This window comes from Schistocerca gregaria, chromosome 6 (assembly GCF_023897955.1).
Source record: "Schistocerca gregaria isolate iqSchGreg1 chromosome 6, iqSchGreg1.2, whole genome shotgun sequence".
NCBI classification, from domain to species: domain Eukaryota; kingdom Metazoa; phylum Arthropoda; class Insecta; order Orthoptera; family Acrididae; genus Schistocerca; species Schistocerca gregaria.
This window is the reverse complement of record NC_064925.1, coordinates 551,444,427-551,462,391: the sequence shown is the minus strand read 5'-3', so window position 1 is coordinate 551,462,391 and position 17,965 is coordinate 551,444,427. Positions and strand designations below refer to the sequence as shown.

Below are 17,965 nucleotides of genomic sequence, written 5' to 3'. Positions count from 1 at the left end.
ATTGTAATGGCCCTTTTTTGTAGTTTAAAAGTGCTATTAGCTGTTTTAGAGTTTCCCCAGAAAGTGACCGCATATCTAAGACTAGAATGAAAGTACGCATGATATGCATTCAATACTGTTTTCTCACTACAGCATGATTTTAATGAACAAAGAAGGTAACATGTTTTGCTCAGTTCTGTGTTGAGATAATCAATATGCTTTTTCCATCTGATGTTACTCTGCAGCCGAAGTCCTAAGAATTTGGTTTCAGTACTGTTACCAACTGGTTCGTCATTGATAGAGACTGATGGGATAAACACGTCCTTGTTAGGAACATTGTGGAATTTTAGAGCAACGCTTTTCTTACTGTTTATTACAAGCTGATTACTCTGTGCCCAGTTGCTAAGTTGTTTCGTGTCCATGTCGACTGTCTGCTGTAACTGTTCGTCGTCGTCTCCTTTTAGTAGAATCGTGGTGTCATCTGCAAATACGATTGTTTTGTGTGCATCAATATTTAAGCTTAGATCATTTATGTACAGAAGAAACAGAAGGGGTCCCAATACGGATCCTTGGGGTACACCACATTTTATTTGTTTATAGTCAGATAACTGATTAGATACAGTTTTTAGTTCAATATTTGTGTGCTTGACGCACACTGCCTGCATACGATTTGACAGGAAGGAACTGATCCACTTGTTGGACAGACCTCGAATACCATATCTTTCTAGCTTTGATGGCAGAATTTTATGGTCCACCATGTCAAAAGCTTTTGACAAGTCAATGAAGACTCCTATTCTTTTCTGTTTTTTGTCCATCATGTTTAGGATGGAATTGATGCACTCATAGACAGCAGTTGTCGTTGACCTCGTATTTCTGAATCCATGTTCTTCATTACATAGGATGCTGTTTTTATTTGTAAATTTCGTAAGTTTCTCATACATAACTTTTTCCAGTACTTTAGAGATGCAGGAGGAAACTGTGATGGGTCTGTAGTTATTTACATTGTTTTATCCCCTTTTTTATATACAGGAATAACTTTCGATGTTTTCAACACATCAGGGAAAGTGTTATATTTTTGCAAGGTTGTCTGTATTCCCCACATTCTTTTTTTATAACACTCCACATAACCTTTGGTTTATTAGCTGAATTATAAATGATTTCATCATTATGCATTATTTTTGCTGCTTTTATTACTTTTCTTAATATTTTGGAGTGTTTTTTATAGTATGCGCCTACTACACGTGAGGAATTTTTTGAGTTACATATTCCATGAAGTAGCCTTTCCTTCTGGCATGAAACCCTTATTCCCTTTGTGATCCAGCTGTTTGTTCTAGAGTTTCCCCGTATGGTTAATGTTTTCAGTGGGAATGCACGTTCAAAGAAATGGGTTAAAGTACCAATAAAAGTGTTGAATTTTTCATTTATATCGTTCATTTTGTACACTCCTAGCCATTTTTCTTTCTGTAATAAGTTGTTGAAGTAGTTCACATTATGCTGATTATAACTTTGATATGCTGTTCTGAGAGACATGTTGTTAATAATACTGCCTTGTACTTTTATGCTTAATATTTGAGCAAGATGATCACTAAAACCTGCATTGAAAATTTTTAGTGAGGTGTTGTGTAAACTCTTCATGACTAGAAACTGATCAAGAGCTGTTTGGCAAGTTTCTGATACTCGGGTAGCTGCTTTTACTTCAGCCTTTAAATTGTAGGACGTTGCAAGGTTCAAAACGGTCTCCCTATTTCCACTATTCGTGAGGAAGTCAATATTGAAGTCACCACAGATTATCAATTCACAATCCATTTTATTCACTTTATTTAGCAATGACTCCATTTTGTTTAAGAAAAGTTCAAAATTCCCAGATGGTGATCGGTAAACTGTAGCAATAACCAGGTTGAACTAAGTAATTTTTATAGCTGCAATTTCATAATCCTTTTCGACATTTGCCCTAGTTAAGTCAGGCAGTGTAATAAAATCTATATTATCCTTTGTGTAAATTGCTACCCCACCCTGCTTGATGTTTTACCTGCAGTAGTAAGCAGCCAAGACAAATTTGTTTATTTTCGTATTCTGGATGAATACTGGGTTAAACCAGTGCTCAGAAATGCATAACACTGAGATATCAGTAAGTTCATGTGTTAATAGAACATTAATTTCATTGCTCTTATTACGCATGATTTTAGTTCTGTTGCAGAGTGATTAATGCTGTTTTCTAGGATACATTGCACATCATGGGGTTATGGTTAGCTCAGGAAATTAGTTTAAATTCAGGGCCACAAAATCGATCGTCTGCTGCAATTCAGTTATAGGTCACTAAAAATCAGCTGTTGACATAACATTCTCCTTTTCTGTCATACCTCATGGCATCTGCTTCCAATAATGATCCATGTTACACATTAACAGCATTTGTGAAGTGACCCACTACATTTGTCTGTTGCCTATAACTGAGCAGTAGCTGGCACCAGATAGATGTAGCAACACTGTAGCAGCACATGACAGATGTCAACTATAAAGTAATGTTAATCGGCCTATAGCCATTTTAACAATCTAATGCTCTGCTTAATTTTAGCTTAGATATTAACGATTCCTTTACAGTGATTGTACTGTATATTTTAATAAATAACATTAGATTCTATCAACTTAAACTGTCATTGTATTCAAACAGGTTTTGCAATAAAAGTTCTCATACAGGTATGGGTTGCACATATAGGTAACATTCAAAGGAAAAAACCTTGCCCTTCAAAAACTGTTACTTTATTATGAAACCAAGTCAATTTTTTATACGGGTGTGTGAAACTGTAATGATTTACTGTTTCTAATAACAAGGGTGAGTGTGCAGTGTACTTTGCACACAGGTAAAGAACAGCCGTCCTTATGTTTCCAAGGTTAACACATATGAACAAAATCACAGGTAAAACTTAGTTTAATTAAGCAACGATAAAATGAACTCACATTATACAAGCTAAAGCACTGTTTAATTAAACAATAATAAAATAAACTTTCATCATATCACTCTGTTACCATGCACAAGTGTTACCCCACAGTAATGACACACCCAAGAGTGTTAAACAGTGCAGCTGCAGCAGATCCCAGCCAACCGCTTATTCAATTACTAACTATCCCATAGACAACTGTGACATTGTGGGGTTGTGTTGCTACTTCAAAATCTGGGTCATTTTCTCGGATGAGTCGTAAATTTTTTCTCACCTATCTCAATGTTTATTTTATGTGACTGCTGCTCACTTAGACATATGACAATGACACTTGACACTGCATTAGCTGAAGCCCCAATGAAGGAGTAGGTATTGGCTCAAATTTTAAAATAACAATGTACCGGTACAAGACAATGTTATTTGTGGTTGGCACATTTTATTCATTATGTGATTAAAAGTATCCAGACACCCCCAAAAACATATGTTTTTCATATTAGGTACATTGTGCTGCCATCTACGCCAGGTACTCCATATCAGCAACCTCATTAGTCATTAGACACTGTGAGAGAGCAGAATGTGGCACTCTGCGGAACTCACAACCATCGAACATGGTCAGGTGATTGGGTGCCACTTGTGTGACACATCTGTATGGACAGTTAGGTGGGAGGTGAGAAAACTTGGATTTCATGGTCAAGCTACTGCTCGTAAGTCACACATCACGCCGGTAAATGCCAGACGACACCTCACTTGCTGTAAGGAGCATAAACATTGGACAACTGAAGAGTGGAAAAACGTTGCGTTGAGTGACCAATCATTATATACAATGTGGTGATCTGATGTTAGGGTGTGGGTATGGCAAATGCCCAGTGAAAGTCATCTGCCAGGATGTTAGTGCCAACAGTAAAATTCAGAGGCTGTGGTGTTATGGTGAGGTTGTGTTTTTCATGGAGGGGGCTTGCATCCCTTGTTCTTTTGTGTGACACTATCACAGCACAGGCCTACATTGATGTTTTAAGCACCTTCTTGCCTCCCACTGTTGGAGAACAATTCAGGGATGGAGATGGCATCTTTCAACATGATCGAGCACCTGCTCATAATGCAAGGCCTGTGATGGAGTGGTTACATGACAAAAACATCCCTGCATCACTGTAATGGATTGGCCTGCACAGAGTCCTGTCCAGAATCTTATAGGACACCTTTGGGATGTTTTGGAACGCCAACTTCATGGCAGGCCTCACCGATTGACATCAATACCTCTCCTCAGTGCAGCACTCTGTGAAGAATGTGCTGCCATTCCCCAAAAAACCTTCCAGCACCCGATTGAATGTATGCCTGCGAGAGTGGAGGCTGTCATCAAGGCTAAGGATGGGCAAACACCATATTGAATTCCAGCATTACCAATTGAGGGTGCCACGAACTTTCAAGTCATTTTCAGCCAGCTATCCGAATATGTTTGATCACATAGAGTACATAGGCATGCCAACTCAAGAGTCAGTCAGTTATGATTTCACTGTGCTATTTCATTGATATTGATACAAGTTGTTGTTTGGTTCTGGATCTGCTACATCTTAGGTTTACAATCTTGGTTTAATTGGACTTATTATTCTGCCATGTCTCTCAGTTGTCAGTCTTTCTCTTGTTGTTGTCCACCTGTTTACTCTCTAGTTGCCCACTGTTGACACCCTCAACCAGTCTCTGCAGGTTCTCAAGTCATTTCGTCTTGTTTGAGTCTGGTCACTATAAAATTGAAAGTTAAGACTTACCCAAAATGCAAGAGTTGCCATTTACAACCTGTTTCGTAATCATGTGACTATGCAGATTTTCCCAGTGCATTAACAGATCAAATTCTTGTTGGGTCTTCAACCAGGTTAAACTGTCATCTCCACACAATATTTCTGTGGTTCGACTGGCCACCATCATCAGGTGAGAAAAGCTAGGCAACTCCCACCAATAACTGATTCAAATCGTGCATGTCAGAATCTGTATGTACAGTGAAAATACGAAGGCGCATGTGCTAAGGTAAAATGTGTAAGCACTTAATCATTGCTGCTGCTCCCTAGCACAAGAAGAGTTGCTGTGCCTCCAGGGTGAATACTCTCGGAAAATGATATATCATAAAAAAATTATTACTCATAGCTAGCCAATCCAGATGCCATTGTTTCTTCATATCTGATAAAACAGGATTCCAAGTTTTACTTAGCGGGTGTCTGTTGTTTCTTACATGTGACAAAATAGGATTCCAAATGTTACTTAGCGGGCATCCGTTATCACAGTTAATGATATTATCTGTTAGTGTGATTTTGACAGATTCTTTTAAAACACAATCCCAGTAACATGAGACGTTTGCAACTGCATCTCATTGTATAGCATCCTATGCCCCTCTGTAAGACAGTGCTCAACCACCACAGATTTGTCAGGCTGTGATAAATGCATTGAACATCACCACCATATGTGATTATTACAACTTGACAAACCTGTGGTGGCTGAGCACTGTCTTACAGAGGGACATAGGATGCTTTACAATTAGACACAATTGCAAATGCCTTGTGTTACTGGGATTGTGTTTTGAAAGAGTCTGTTGAAATCAGATTAACAGATGATATCATTAATCATAACAGACATCTGCCAAGTAAAACTTTGAAACCAGTTTTATCAGATATGAAGAAACAATGGCATCTGAATCGGCTAGCTATTAGTAATAAGCTTTAATGATATGTAATTTTCCGACAGTATCCACCACTGGAGGCACAGCAACTCTTCTTGCACTAGGGGCACCAGCAAGGATTAAGTGCTTGCACATTTTACCTTAGCGCATGTGCCTTCGTATTTTCATTGTACATAAAGGTGCCGGCATTCACAGTTTGAATAAGTTATTTGTGAGAGGGGCACAGCTTTTCTCACCTGATGATGGTGGACCATGGAAATATTGTATGCAATGACAGTCTGATTTGGCTAAAGAGTCGACAAGAATTTAATCTGTTTTGTAATCACTTGGGCTAGCCTATATGGATGAGTTCGCCTTTGATTAGTGTGTTGTGTCATCAGCAAAGCTTTATATACCAACAGAGCAATTTCCCTAGTTTATCTCTGCTATGGCTTCATCTGCATTGTCCTGTATAATGTTGTCAGTAGATAATCCTGTATGAAATCGCCTAACAGGCAGTTCTCAAGTTCAGCCCTGAAAGGTAATTAACATCACTTTCTCCACTTTTAAAAAGACGGAATGAGTGGAATGGGTGTTTAGTTGGAGATGGTTTGCATACCTCCAGTCTTGTAGATGGATGCTACTATAACACATATAAGTTTGCCAGGAAACATGTCCCAAGTCATTAAATGATTAGAAACATAACTTAACAGTAATTCTATCAAGTTAACACCAGATTTTAAATTATTCATGATTAATAAAATCCTCATACAGTAGTCTTAAATTCTAGTTTACACTAAAAGAAAAGCGCAACCAGATTTCAGAATAACAGGTACATTCGAAAAACTGCAACTAAATCTGAGGACTATACATACTGTCTGACTCTAAGAAAACTATTAGAACTTGTAATAACATTCTAAAGAGGATACCACAATACACAATGAGTATCCATTAGGGTCAACTAAATGGGGTATGCAGTCATTCCCTGGTACCTGGCATGTAAGCACCCTGACATTGGTGTGCAACTGGTATGGCAGTCAATAGACGTGTATGCAGCATTGTGTGTTGCCTCACCTAATGTGGGTGCATGTTAGTTACAAGCTTATGTATGGACCTTTGCCCAGTTCTGCAAGAGGTTTTCCATGTGGCCTTGGAATACCTGAAATTAATTTTCTGCTTAAATGCTTTGTACCAGAGATTCACCATATTTCCCTCTTTTACTTGACTTGTATTGATATTCTGTACATATTGTGGTATTCTCTTTAGAATTTTACTACAAATTCTGTTGGTTTTCTAAGTGTTTGACAATATGTATAGTCATCAGATTTACTTGAAGATGGGACCTATGTCCTGAAAACTGGTTGTGTTCTCATTTTTATTGTAAAATCAAAACAACTGTATGTGGATGTTATCAATCATGAGTAATATGTATAACAATTGAATTGAATGAAATTTTATTGTCGTTTAGCTATTGCAGCATTTGACAAAGTCAAGTTACATACATACAAGTTACACAGCATATACAGGGTGTTACAAAAAGATACAGCCAAACTTTCAGGAAACATTCCTCACAGACAAAGAAAGAAAATATGTTATGTGGACATGTGTCTGGAAATGCTTACTTTCCATGTTAGAGCTTATTTTATTACTTCTCTTCAAATCACATTACTCATGGAATGGAAACACACAGCAACAGAATGTACCAGTGTGACTTCAAACACTTTGTTACAGGAAATGTTCAAAATGTCCTCCGTTAGTGAGGATACATGCATCCACCCTCCGTCACATGGAATCCCTGATGCGCTGATGCAGCCCAGGAGAATGGCGTATTGTATCACAGCCGTTCACAATACGAGCACGAAGAGTCTCTACATTTGGTACCGGGGTTGCGTAGACAAGAGCTTTCAAATGCCCCCATAAATGAAAGTCAAGAGGGTTGAGGTCAGGAGAGCGTGGAAGCCATGGAATTGGTCCGCCTCTAACAATCCATCGGTCACCAAATCTGTTGTTGAGAAGCGTACGAACACTTCGACTGAAATGTGCAGGAGCTACATCATGCATGAACCACATGTTGTGTCATACTTGTAAAGGCACATGTTCTAGCAGCACAGGTAGAGTACCCCGTATGAAATCATGATCATGTGCTCCATTGAGTGTAGGTGGAAGAACATGGGGCCCAATCAAGACATCACCAATAATGCCTGCCCAAACGTTCACAGAAAATCTGTATTGATGACGTGATTGCACAATTGTGTGCGGATTCTCGCCAGCCCACACATGTTGATTGTGAAAATTTACAATTTGATCACGTTGGAATGAAGTCTCATCCGTAAAGAGAACATTTGCACTGAAATGAGGATTGACACATTGTTGGATGAACCATTCGCAGAAGTGTACCCGTGGAGGCCAACCAGCTGCTGATAGTGCCTACACACACTGTACATGGTACGGAAACAACTGGTTCTCCAGTAGCACTCTCCATACAGTGACGTGGTCAACGTTCAACTTCTCTGACGTTGACATTAAGGTTATCGTCAACTGCACGAAGAATTGCCTCGTCCATCGCAGGTGTCCTCGTCGTTCGAGGTCTTCTCCATTCATGAGTCATAGGCTGGAATGTTCTATGCTCCCTAAGACACCGATCAATTGCTTCGAACGTCTTCCTGTCGGGACACCTTCATTCTGGAAATCTGTCTTGATACAAACGAACCGCGCCAAGGCTATGGCCCCATGCCAATCCATACATCGAATGGGCATCTGCCAACTCCGCATTTGTAAACATTGCACTGACTGCAAAACCACGTTCGTGATGAACACTAACCTGTTGATGCTACGTACTGATGTGCTTGATGCTAGTACTGTAGAGCAATGAGTTGAATGTCAACACAAGCGCCGAAGTCAACATTACCTTCCTTCAATTGGGCCAACTGGCGGTGAATCGAGGAAGTACAGTACATACTGACGAAACTAAAATGAGCTCTAACATGGAAATTAAGCATTTCCGGACATATGTCCACATAACATCTTTTCTTTATTTGTGTGTGAGGAATGTTTCCTGAAAGTTTGGCCGTACCTTCTTGTAACATACATGGGTTGACGATCAATGTCACTATTGGTTTTCCATAAAATACAATATTTAAAATGAAATAATATGAAAACATTGCATCATAAATTACTCAGTTAAAGAAATTATGCTACACTCTCCAAACTGGTACCACTATGATATTTTAAAGTCATAAAATTCCTGAAGTGAGTAGCAAGGATTTGCAGCTAACCAACTGAATAATTTGTCTTTAAATAAATCAAATGGAGCTTCTACCCATCCTAGTAGCAGTTTGTTAAACATCTTTATACCCACCACTTCGTAGCTGTTCAGTGACTTGGATAATCTGTAGTAAGGTATGTCAAGATGGCTACTATTTCTAGTTCCATGAGAGTGTACATCTCTTCTACACTGGTATTCTGATAAGTTGCTCTTTATATGCAGTAGGGCAGTGTAAATATAAATGTTTATAACAGTTAGTTATGGATGTCCTTTCAAGAGAAACAAGAGTTTAATTCACTGCTGAAAACAATGTCATAGCCAGAAATATCACAAGTATCTGGCAAAATCACAACTTTTTAAATTTTCTTAGAGGCTGTGTATTTTTGAAACTAATGTCTTTCAGTTATGTAAAGTGTGTCTTATTGAGTGAATGTCAGTATGTGTAATGTTTGCTGCAACTGTGAAAAAGTAAACCCTGAATTTATTGAACAATGATCTCTGTGTGTCATCATTACTGCCACACCTGTTATCTAGAAACTCAGTGTCATCACACTGCTTTTGTTTTGTCCTATTTTACAATGCTCCTGACCATTTTCGCTTTAATTTCTGAGTGTTTTTTTAAGTATATGTGTTTTTAACAATTCTATTAGTAAAGTAAGTAAGTATGAGGAACAATCTATGATCATGGGACATGTGATCAGCATGTTACCAATCCTTCCACCAAGGAATCCAGATGATGCCGCTGCTTCTTTATTCAAGCATCTCCTCGTTTGGACTGTTTAGTTACACACTATTTTTATTTTATGACATGAACTTGGTTTAGCAAATGCATACTTACTTAATGAGCATTCTAATCTGCTTCTGATCTGAGAATTTTGAACTGTAAGGAGAATGCTGACAGTATGTCCACACAGAACACTCTAATGGACTCGTGTGCACCCCTTCAGTTATATTTCCATGATGTCTGAATGAAATTTGTCCAGTTTCAATGGCTGCAAAATATTTATATATAAAAAGAATTTTAATATGCATATATTGTTTCACTGCACATTAATCTAAAATCCTAGGGAGAACATGGTGATCTCTGTTGTAAGATGTAACAACTATACAATATGGAAGTCAGAGATGACCAAGTACAAAGTTTCTATATTTGACAGAAACTGTGTCAACATAAAGATATATTCTTAATGTATCTAAACTGTAAACTGCAAAATCAGTAAAAACTCCATGGAACACATTTGACCATGAAGTGTATCAATAATTTTAGAAGAGTCAACATTCATACTGTAATCACTTCCAGTGTTGATAACAGTCTTGTGTACAGAAGGCCGTCAGCAATAGACATGATGAACACATCACAAGACATCTTAAGCAAATGAGCAACTAACGACTGAAACTGCAGCTTGTATTCTAATTGCTAGCATTGCTGCCTCTAGGTCATGGGGTCCCGGGTTCGATTCCCAGCTGGGTTGGGGATTTCCTCTGCCGAGGGATTAGGTGTCTGTGTTGTCCTCATCATTTCATCATCATCATCATCATCTGTGACAGTGGCTAAATTGGATTGTGTGAAAACTGCACTGTGTAAAAAGTGGGACTCTTCTGAAGAAGAGAAATGTGTTAACATCTAGTTTAGATTTAAGTGTGAGGAAGTTGTTTCTGAAAGTATTTGTATGGAGTGTAGCCATGTATGGAAGTGAAACATGGACGATAAATAGTTTGGAAAAGAAGAGAATAGAAGCTTTCGAAATGTGGTACAACAGAAGAATGCTGAAGATTAGATAGGTAGATCACATAACTAATGAGGAGTTATTGAATATAATTGGGGAGAAGAGAAATTTGTGGCACAACTTGACTAGAAGAATGGATCAGTTGGTAGGACATGTTCTGAGGCATCAAGGGATCATCAATTTAGTGTGGAGGGTAAAAATCGTAGAGGGAGACCAAGAGATGAATACACTAAGCAGATTGAGAAGCACGTAGGTTGCAGTACGTACTGGGAGGTGAACAAGCTTGCACAGGATAGAGTAGCATGGAGAGCTACACCAAACCAATCTTTGGACTGAAGACCACAACAACAAAGGGCGCTAACAACAGTGCAGTTAAGTGCCCCACAAACCAAACAACAACAAACAACTAATGACTACGAGCTGGTTTATATACCAACACACAAACAGGATGATGCCAGGGTCTAATAATGAACTGTTTCTGGTTTGGTTTGTCATTTTCCAGGTGCATAAGAATACTAGCATGCAGAACAGCACGAAGTTTGGCATTATTGCGGCAGCCACTGAATGTTGCAGCAGCTTCTCCAATCAAAATAAACTGTTACACACTCTATAGCTTTTGTTTTGCCACATAGACCTTGTCAGTGATAGCCAATGTTTGGTAACTGATGTTACTTATGATGCTACCCTGACAGTAGCAGTGACAGGAATGATAGTGTACATTAGAATTGTAAACCACATCAGACTTTAGTTAGAGAAGGAGGGGGTGGGCGAACTGATATTGAGCTCCCACTCACCAATTCTGTTGTTCCTTATTATACCATCCTTGGCAAATGCCATTTTGCTGCCTACAGATCAAATTATGACATGAATGTAAAGCCAATTCCTTGTGCTTCACTCAGAGCTTGGTTTCACAGTTTGGAAATCAAATATCAGACAGTGATAACAACAATATGAAGATTTTCCTTAATCATGATAGTTACAGAATATGGTAGTGAGTGAGTGAGTGAGTGAGTGAGTGAGTGAGTGAATCTTTGTCTGACTGTCCAGCAAATCGAAGAATGAGTAATTCACTCTGCAGTGGTCTTTGCAATGTTTTGAAACATCTTGACATGAAAGCTGTATGCTGCATCAAGAGTCAAATCCAGAACTTGCCTTTCACAGGCAATACTCTTATCCCTGAATCTAAATCTGAACTCTATAAGCCACTTTCTGGTGTGTGGCAGAGGGTACTTGGTATACCACTGTAACCGGGCTCCTTTTCTGTTTCAGTCACAAATGGTGTGTGAGAAGCATGATTGTTGGTAAGCCTCCATAAGAGGTCATTTCTCTCTAGTTTGATTGTTACGGGCCTTTTGGGTGATAAATGTAATACAAAGCAATATTTTAGCTGCCTTTTCTATGAACATGCTCTGGGGCCTTTAATAATAAACTACTCCACAACGCACAACACACATTTTATAGTGTCTGCCATTGAAGTTAATTGATGCTTTCATGCCTACTAACAGAACCTGTGACAAAATGCTCAGCACTGTTTTGGATCTCTTCGGTTTCCTATAATGATCTTAATTAGTAAGGGTACCAAACTTTGCAGCACTACACAAGTATCAGTTAAATGAGGATTTTGTAAGCTGCTTTTTTTTTTGTAGGAAGTCTATATTTGTACAGTAACATAAAATATCTGACATGTAACAAAATAATATTTTAATTTAAACTGTAACTGCAAATACACTTCTAGTATTTGTCAACATACAATACATTGTAAGTCCCACAATTTTTCATCAAGTAACTATTCAACATCTTCAAATGGTTAGGAGAGTAATTGCTGGAAGAAGGGACTTGCGATATTTGTGTGACAGTGTAACAAATTTATAGGGCCCATGGGCAGGAATCACACATTCAGGAAAAGCACTTACAGTCAGATGAAAATAGTGCTCATAGAGGCCCCTGTTGGTTGCCAAATGGAGGCATTCCCTGTGTGCATCATGGCAGTAATTGTTTTCCAGAAATGCTTGTGACTAAAAACTGAATTAAAAATCTGCATTGCAAAAGCTTTATTGGGTCTGTAACTGGAGCTCCTTTTTTTTCTCCTGCTATAATTTAATGGCAGCCAGCACTGCATTCTGTGCAGTGCTTAGTCAAAATATTGTGTTCCTGTTGAGGAGATTGTCTTCAGTAAAGATATGCATGACTTCCTAAACAACAAAATTCCCACAACAATGTTGCAGAGAACATAATTTGAGTATCTGCCATTAACAATATGATACCCTATGTTTAGACAATGTGCTGCTATCAGTGATTTGTCAGGTTGGGTAAAGTGAGTATGTCGATGATATTCAAAAGAGAGTTTTTGCACAATGAGATATCACTTGAGGATCCTTTCAATTCTTGAACAAATAGTACCAAAATATAGCAAGAAGGTCGCTGCAGTGGGTACCTCCCTAGAATGAACTTGCTTTGGCCAGAATGCTTCATGTACCCGTTTTTCAAAAGAACTGTTCTAACAGTACACCATCCTTAGATGGTGCAGCTCACCTGGCAAACTATCAGGGTCAGAGACCACATCAGATTATGGGAAACGGGAATATGGATAACTGTATATGCTACAAACTGTTCCCATAAATGTTTATACATACATATATTTCAGCACAAAGAAAGATACACGTGACTGTACAAGGTACAAAGGCTGACTGGAACATTAACATGGTGGCTCATCAGAGCAGTTAGATTTCAAAGATCATGCTTTACGTGGTCGATGTGACCTATTGACGCCACAAGACCAATAAACCAAGGAGTAAGACACTACTGCACTGGCTTGCAAATGTAACTCTGTGTGAGTACATTTGCAGTAGGTGCTTTGTCCCAGCATTCTCTTTGATTTTATTCAAACGATGACATCTAACATTGGTAAGCTGCCATCTTATTGTATAAACATGGAGCATCACACACTTTATAAGAAGAATAAACTTTTATCTGTAGTATTTGCCCTGAGATTGTGTTATTAATTAAGTTACGCATATCCATATGGCAGACTATCCATCAACTGGGATGCGGGATTTCAACTTAGCCTGGAATCCAGATTTGGCTGCCATACAATTGAAGGAGAGAAACAAGAAACTTTGATTACACACTAAACAGAACACAGTTTTAATTCAGCTTTTAGCTACAGGAATATCTGGCAGCACAATCATTGCTTACGACATACATGAGAAAGGCCTCTGTTCAGTTCCCAGCAAAGAGGCATGATGAGTGCTACTTTCATTTCATTTCTGCACATGCATGATTCCTGATCATGGGCCCACTAGGTCTAGATGTTACCAGGTGAATATCATCTTTCACTTTTGCATCTTGCAGTGACTTTCCTTACTACCTCAGGATGTTGACCATATGCTCCAGGGAAATATTGTGGGACTTACTCATACTAATTGTTATCTGGTGGTCAACCCAATAAGTGTATTCCAACAGATCTGCTGTGAAAGCCTGAAAAGTTCTTAACTGAAATTACTTCTTTTTAACTATAGCTGTTTCACAAACAAATTTTTGATTGAAGACTAGCAGCATGTGTAATATGGAAGATAAAGATATTTACTTGCCTTGACTGTCTGAACATCACATAGTTACAGATATGGAAAAGGTAAATGTAAGTGCTTATAAGCTTTTGGCACATGCAAGTAAAGACAGTATGGAGAAAGGAGGAGTTGCCATATATTTTAAAAGTTATCATAGAGTGAAAAATCTAGACACTAAAAAATTTTGTCTACAGAAACACATAGAAGCACGTGGCTGTGAGTTTAAACTAAATAGTGGTATTTCTATAACGGTAACTGTGTGTAGGGCCCCACTGGGAAATTTTAAGCTATTTCTGAAAAACCTGGATTCTTTGTCATGCTACCTGTTAGACAGAAGGAAGCAAATTATTATTTGTGGGAATAGATTTTCTGAATGATTCTGACAGAAAAAAAAGACCTTGAATTATTACTCGGTTCTTTCGAATTCCCATCAGTTATTGATTTTCCTACACGGGTAGTATCGGAAAGCAGCACACTGACAGATAATATTATCACAGACCAAGATAAATTTAATCAAATAAACATGTATACTGTTGAGAATGGTTTTTCTGATCATGATGCACTGTTAGTTACAGCATACAACATAGTTCCATACAGTAATGCAAAAAAGTTCCCCAAATGGTGTGCTCAATTAACGATTTAAAAACTCCAAACTTTAGGGAAATCTTACAGCACTTACATTGAGATGACGTCTACCAGGAACCTGATGCTAGTTTAAAATATAACTTACTCATGATATGTTTGTGATTATATTTGAAAATAACTTCCCTAAGAAAACAGTGGAATATATCTGTAAGAAACCAAGTGAAAACCATCATTTACTAATAGAATAGAAATAAGTTGTAATAGGAAAGGGAAATGTATCTGATATCAAGGAAGTCTAATGACCCAGACACAAATATTATTAGAACTACTGTACTATATTGAGGAAAGTCATTAAAAAGTCTAGAAGTATGTGTATTTTATCTGAAATTAGCACCTCTTATGATAAAACTAAAATAATTTGCAATATTGTTGAAAGGGAAACAAAGCAACCAAGAGCACAAGAAGACTGTATTACCATCAAAGTGATTGAATGTCAGAAGTTGAACATATTTTTAACAATCATTTTTTAAATGTTGTGGCGAAAATAGGATCCCGATGTTCATTAGAAAAGACAAGGCTATACATGGAAGAGGCAATACCTATGCAATCTGATAAAATTGAAATTCTACCTCCTCTACTTCTGAAATCAAGGGGAAAAAACAGACTCATTGGAAAGTAAAAGCTCACATAGAATTCATGACATTTCCAACAGTGTACTAAAAGCTTATTTCCAACAGATAAGTAGGATTCACAGCCACATATATAATGGCTCTCTGAAATAGGACTTTTTCGTGATAGAATGAAACACGCTACTGTTAAACCATTGCATAAAAAGGAGGATAGGTCTGATGCCAACAACTACAGCCCAATCTCACTTTCAATAACTTTACACAAAATTCCGAAAAAGTAATGTATTCAAGAAAAGCTTCACATATTTGTAAAACTAAAGTAGTAGTAAAACATCAGTTTAGTTTTCAGAAAGCTTTTCAACTGAAAACGCTGCATATACTTTCACTGATCAAATATTAAATGCTCTGAACAACCAATTATTTCCCATTGGGATTTTCTGTGATCTCTCAAAAGCTGCTGATAGTATAGATTATGGAATTCTTGGTGGTATGAGTGGAACATTGCACAAATGGTTTAATTCATATTTAACTGGAAGAGTGAACTAGGTTGACGCAAACAGTTAACAAACCATGCAAAAATCAGCACATTTCGCAACCAACGGTTGCTTCGTCAGGAAAGAGGGAAGGAGAGGGAAAGACAAAAGGATGTGGGTTTTAAGGGAGGGGGTAAGGAGTCATTCCAATCCTGGGAGCGGAAAGACTTACCATGTTGTTGTTGTGGTTTTCAGTCCTGAGACTGGTTTGATGCAGCTCTCCATGTTACTCTATCCTGTGCAAGCTTCTTGATCTCCCAGTACCTACTGCAACCTATGTCCTTCTGAATCTGCTTACTGTATTTATCTCTTGTTCTCCATCTATGATTTTTACCCTCAACGGTGCCCTCCAATACTAAATTGGTGATCCCTTGATGCCACAGAACATGTCCTACCAACCGGTCCCTTCTTCTGGTCAAGTTGTGCCACAAACTTCTCTTCTCCCCAATCCTATTCAATACTTCTTCATTAGTTATGTGATCTACCCATTTAATCTTTAGCATTCTTCTGTAGCACCACATTTTGAAACCTTCTCTTCTCTTCTTGTCCAAACTATTCATCGTCCATATTTCACTTCCATACATGGCTACACTCCATACAAAACTTTCAGAAATGACTTGCTGACACTTAAATCTATACTTGATGTTAACAAATTTCTCTTTTTCAGAAATGCTTTCCTTGCCATTGCCAGTCTACATTTTATATCCTCAAACGCTTTCCTTGCCATTGCCGGTCTACATTCTATATCCTCTCTGCTTCGACCATCATCAGTTATTTTGCTCCCCAAATAGCAAAACTCCTTCACTACTTTAAGTGTCTCATTTCCTAATCTAATACCCTCAACATCACCCGACTTAATTTGACTACATTCCATTATCCTCGTTTTGCTTTTGTTGATGTTCATTTTATATCCTCCTTTCAAGACACTATCCATTCCGTTCAACTGCTCTTCCAAGTCCTTTGCTGTCTCTGACAGAATTACGATGTCATCAGCGAACCTCAAATTTTTTTATTTCTTCTCCATGGATTTTAATACCTACTCCAAATTTTTCTTTTGTTTCCTTTACTGCTTGCTCAATATACAGATTGAATAACATCGGGGTGAGACTACAACTCTGTCTCACTCCCTTCCCAACCACTGCTTCCCTTTCATGCCCCTCGACTCTTACTTACCTTAGGGGGAAAAAAGGAAGGTATACACTCGCGCGCGCACACACACACACACACACATATCCATCTGCACATACACTGACACAAGCAGACATTTGTAAGGGCGAAGAGTTTTTGCCTTTACAAATGCCCTTACAAATGTCTGCCAGCGTCCGTGCATGTGCGGATGGACACGCCCGTGTGTGCGAGCGTATACCCACCCCTCCCTCCCCCCAAGGCAAGTCGCCCCCGCTCCCGGAACTGGAATGATACTTCCCACTAACACCAACCTGTCCGAACTCTGGAGATGGGAACTTGCCCTTCAGTATATCCTCTCTTCTCGTTACCCACCAGGCCTCAACCTCCACTAATTTAAAGTTGCCGCCGCTCATACCTCACCTGTCATTCAACAACATCTTTGCCTCTGTACTTCCGCCTCGACTGACGTCTCTGGCCAAACTCTTTGCATTTACAAATGTCTGTTTGTGTCTGTGTATATGTGGATGGATGTGTGTGTGTGTGTGTGTGTGTGTGTGTGTGTGTGTGTGTGTGTGTGTGTGTGCGCGAGCGCCCGCGCGTGTGCGAGTGTATACCTGTCCTTTTTTCGCCCAAGGGTGAGTCTTTCCGCTCCCGGGATTGGGATGGCTCCTTGCCCTCTCCCTTGAAACCCGCATCCTTTTGTCTTTCCCTCTCCTTCCCTCTTTCCTGATGGGGCGGCCGTTGGTTGCGAAAACTTGAATTTTGTGTGTGTGGTTGTGTTTGTTTGTGTGTCTGTCGGCGTGCCGGCGCTTGCGTATGGTGGATGGCATCATCTTTGTTTTTAGATGTATTTTATACCCGCGTGGAATGTTTCCCTCTATTTTTATATATGAAACAAAGATGATGTGACTTACCAAATGAAAGTGCTGGCAGGTTGATACACACACAAACAAACACAAACATACACACAAAA

The 17,965-nt window shown here is 38.7% G+C and overlaps 1 protein-coding gene across 1 annotated transcript in view; it reads right to left on the bottom strand.

The window, feature by feature from the left end:
- The window catches only part of LOC126278988 (minichromosome maintenance domain-containing protein 2-like), a 247,361-nt gene that overhangs the window by 110,689 nt on the left and 118,707 nt on the right, over nucleotides 1–17,965 (bottom strand). Inside the window, exon 5 of the mRNA XM_049979294.1 lies at nucleotides 9,663–9,816. Within this exon, the coding sequence (XP_049835251.1) occupies nucleotides 9,663–9,816 (154 nt within the window). The remainder of the gene's footprint in view (nucleotides 1–9,662; nucleotides 9,817–17,965) is intronic.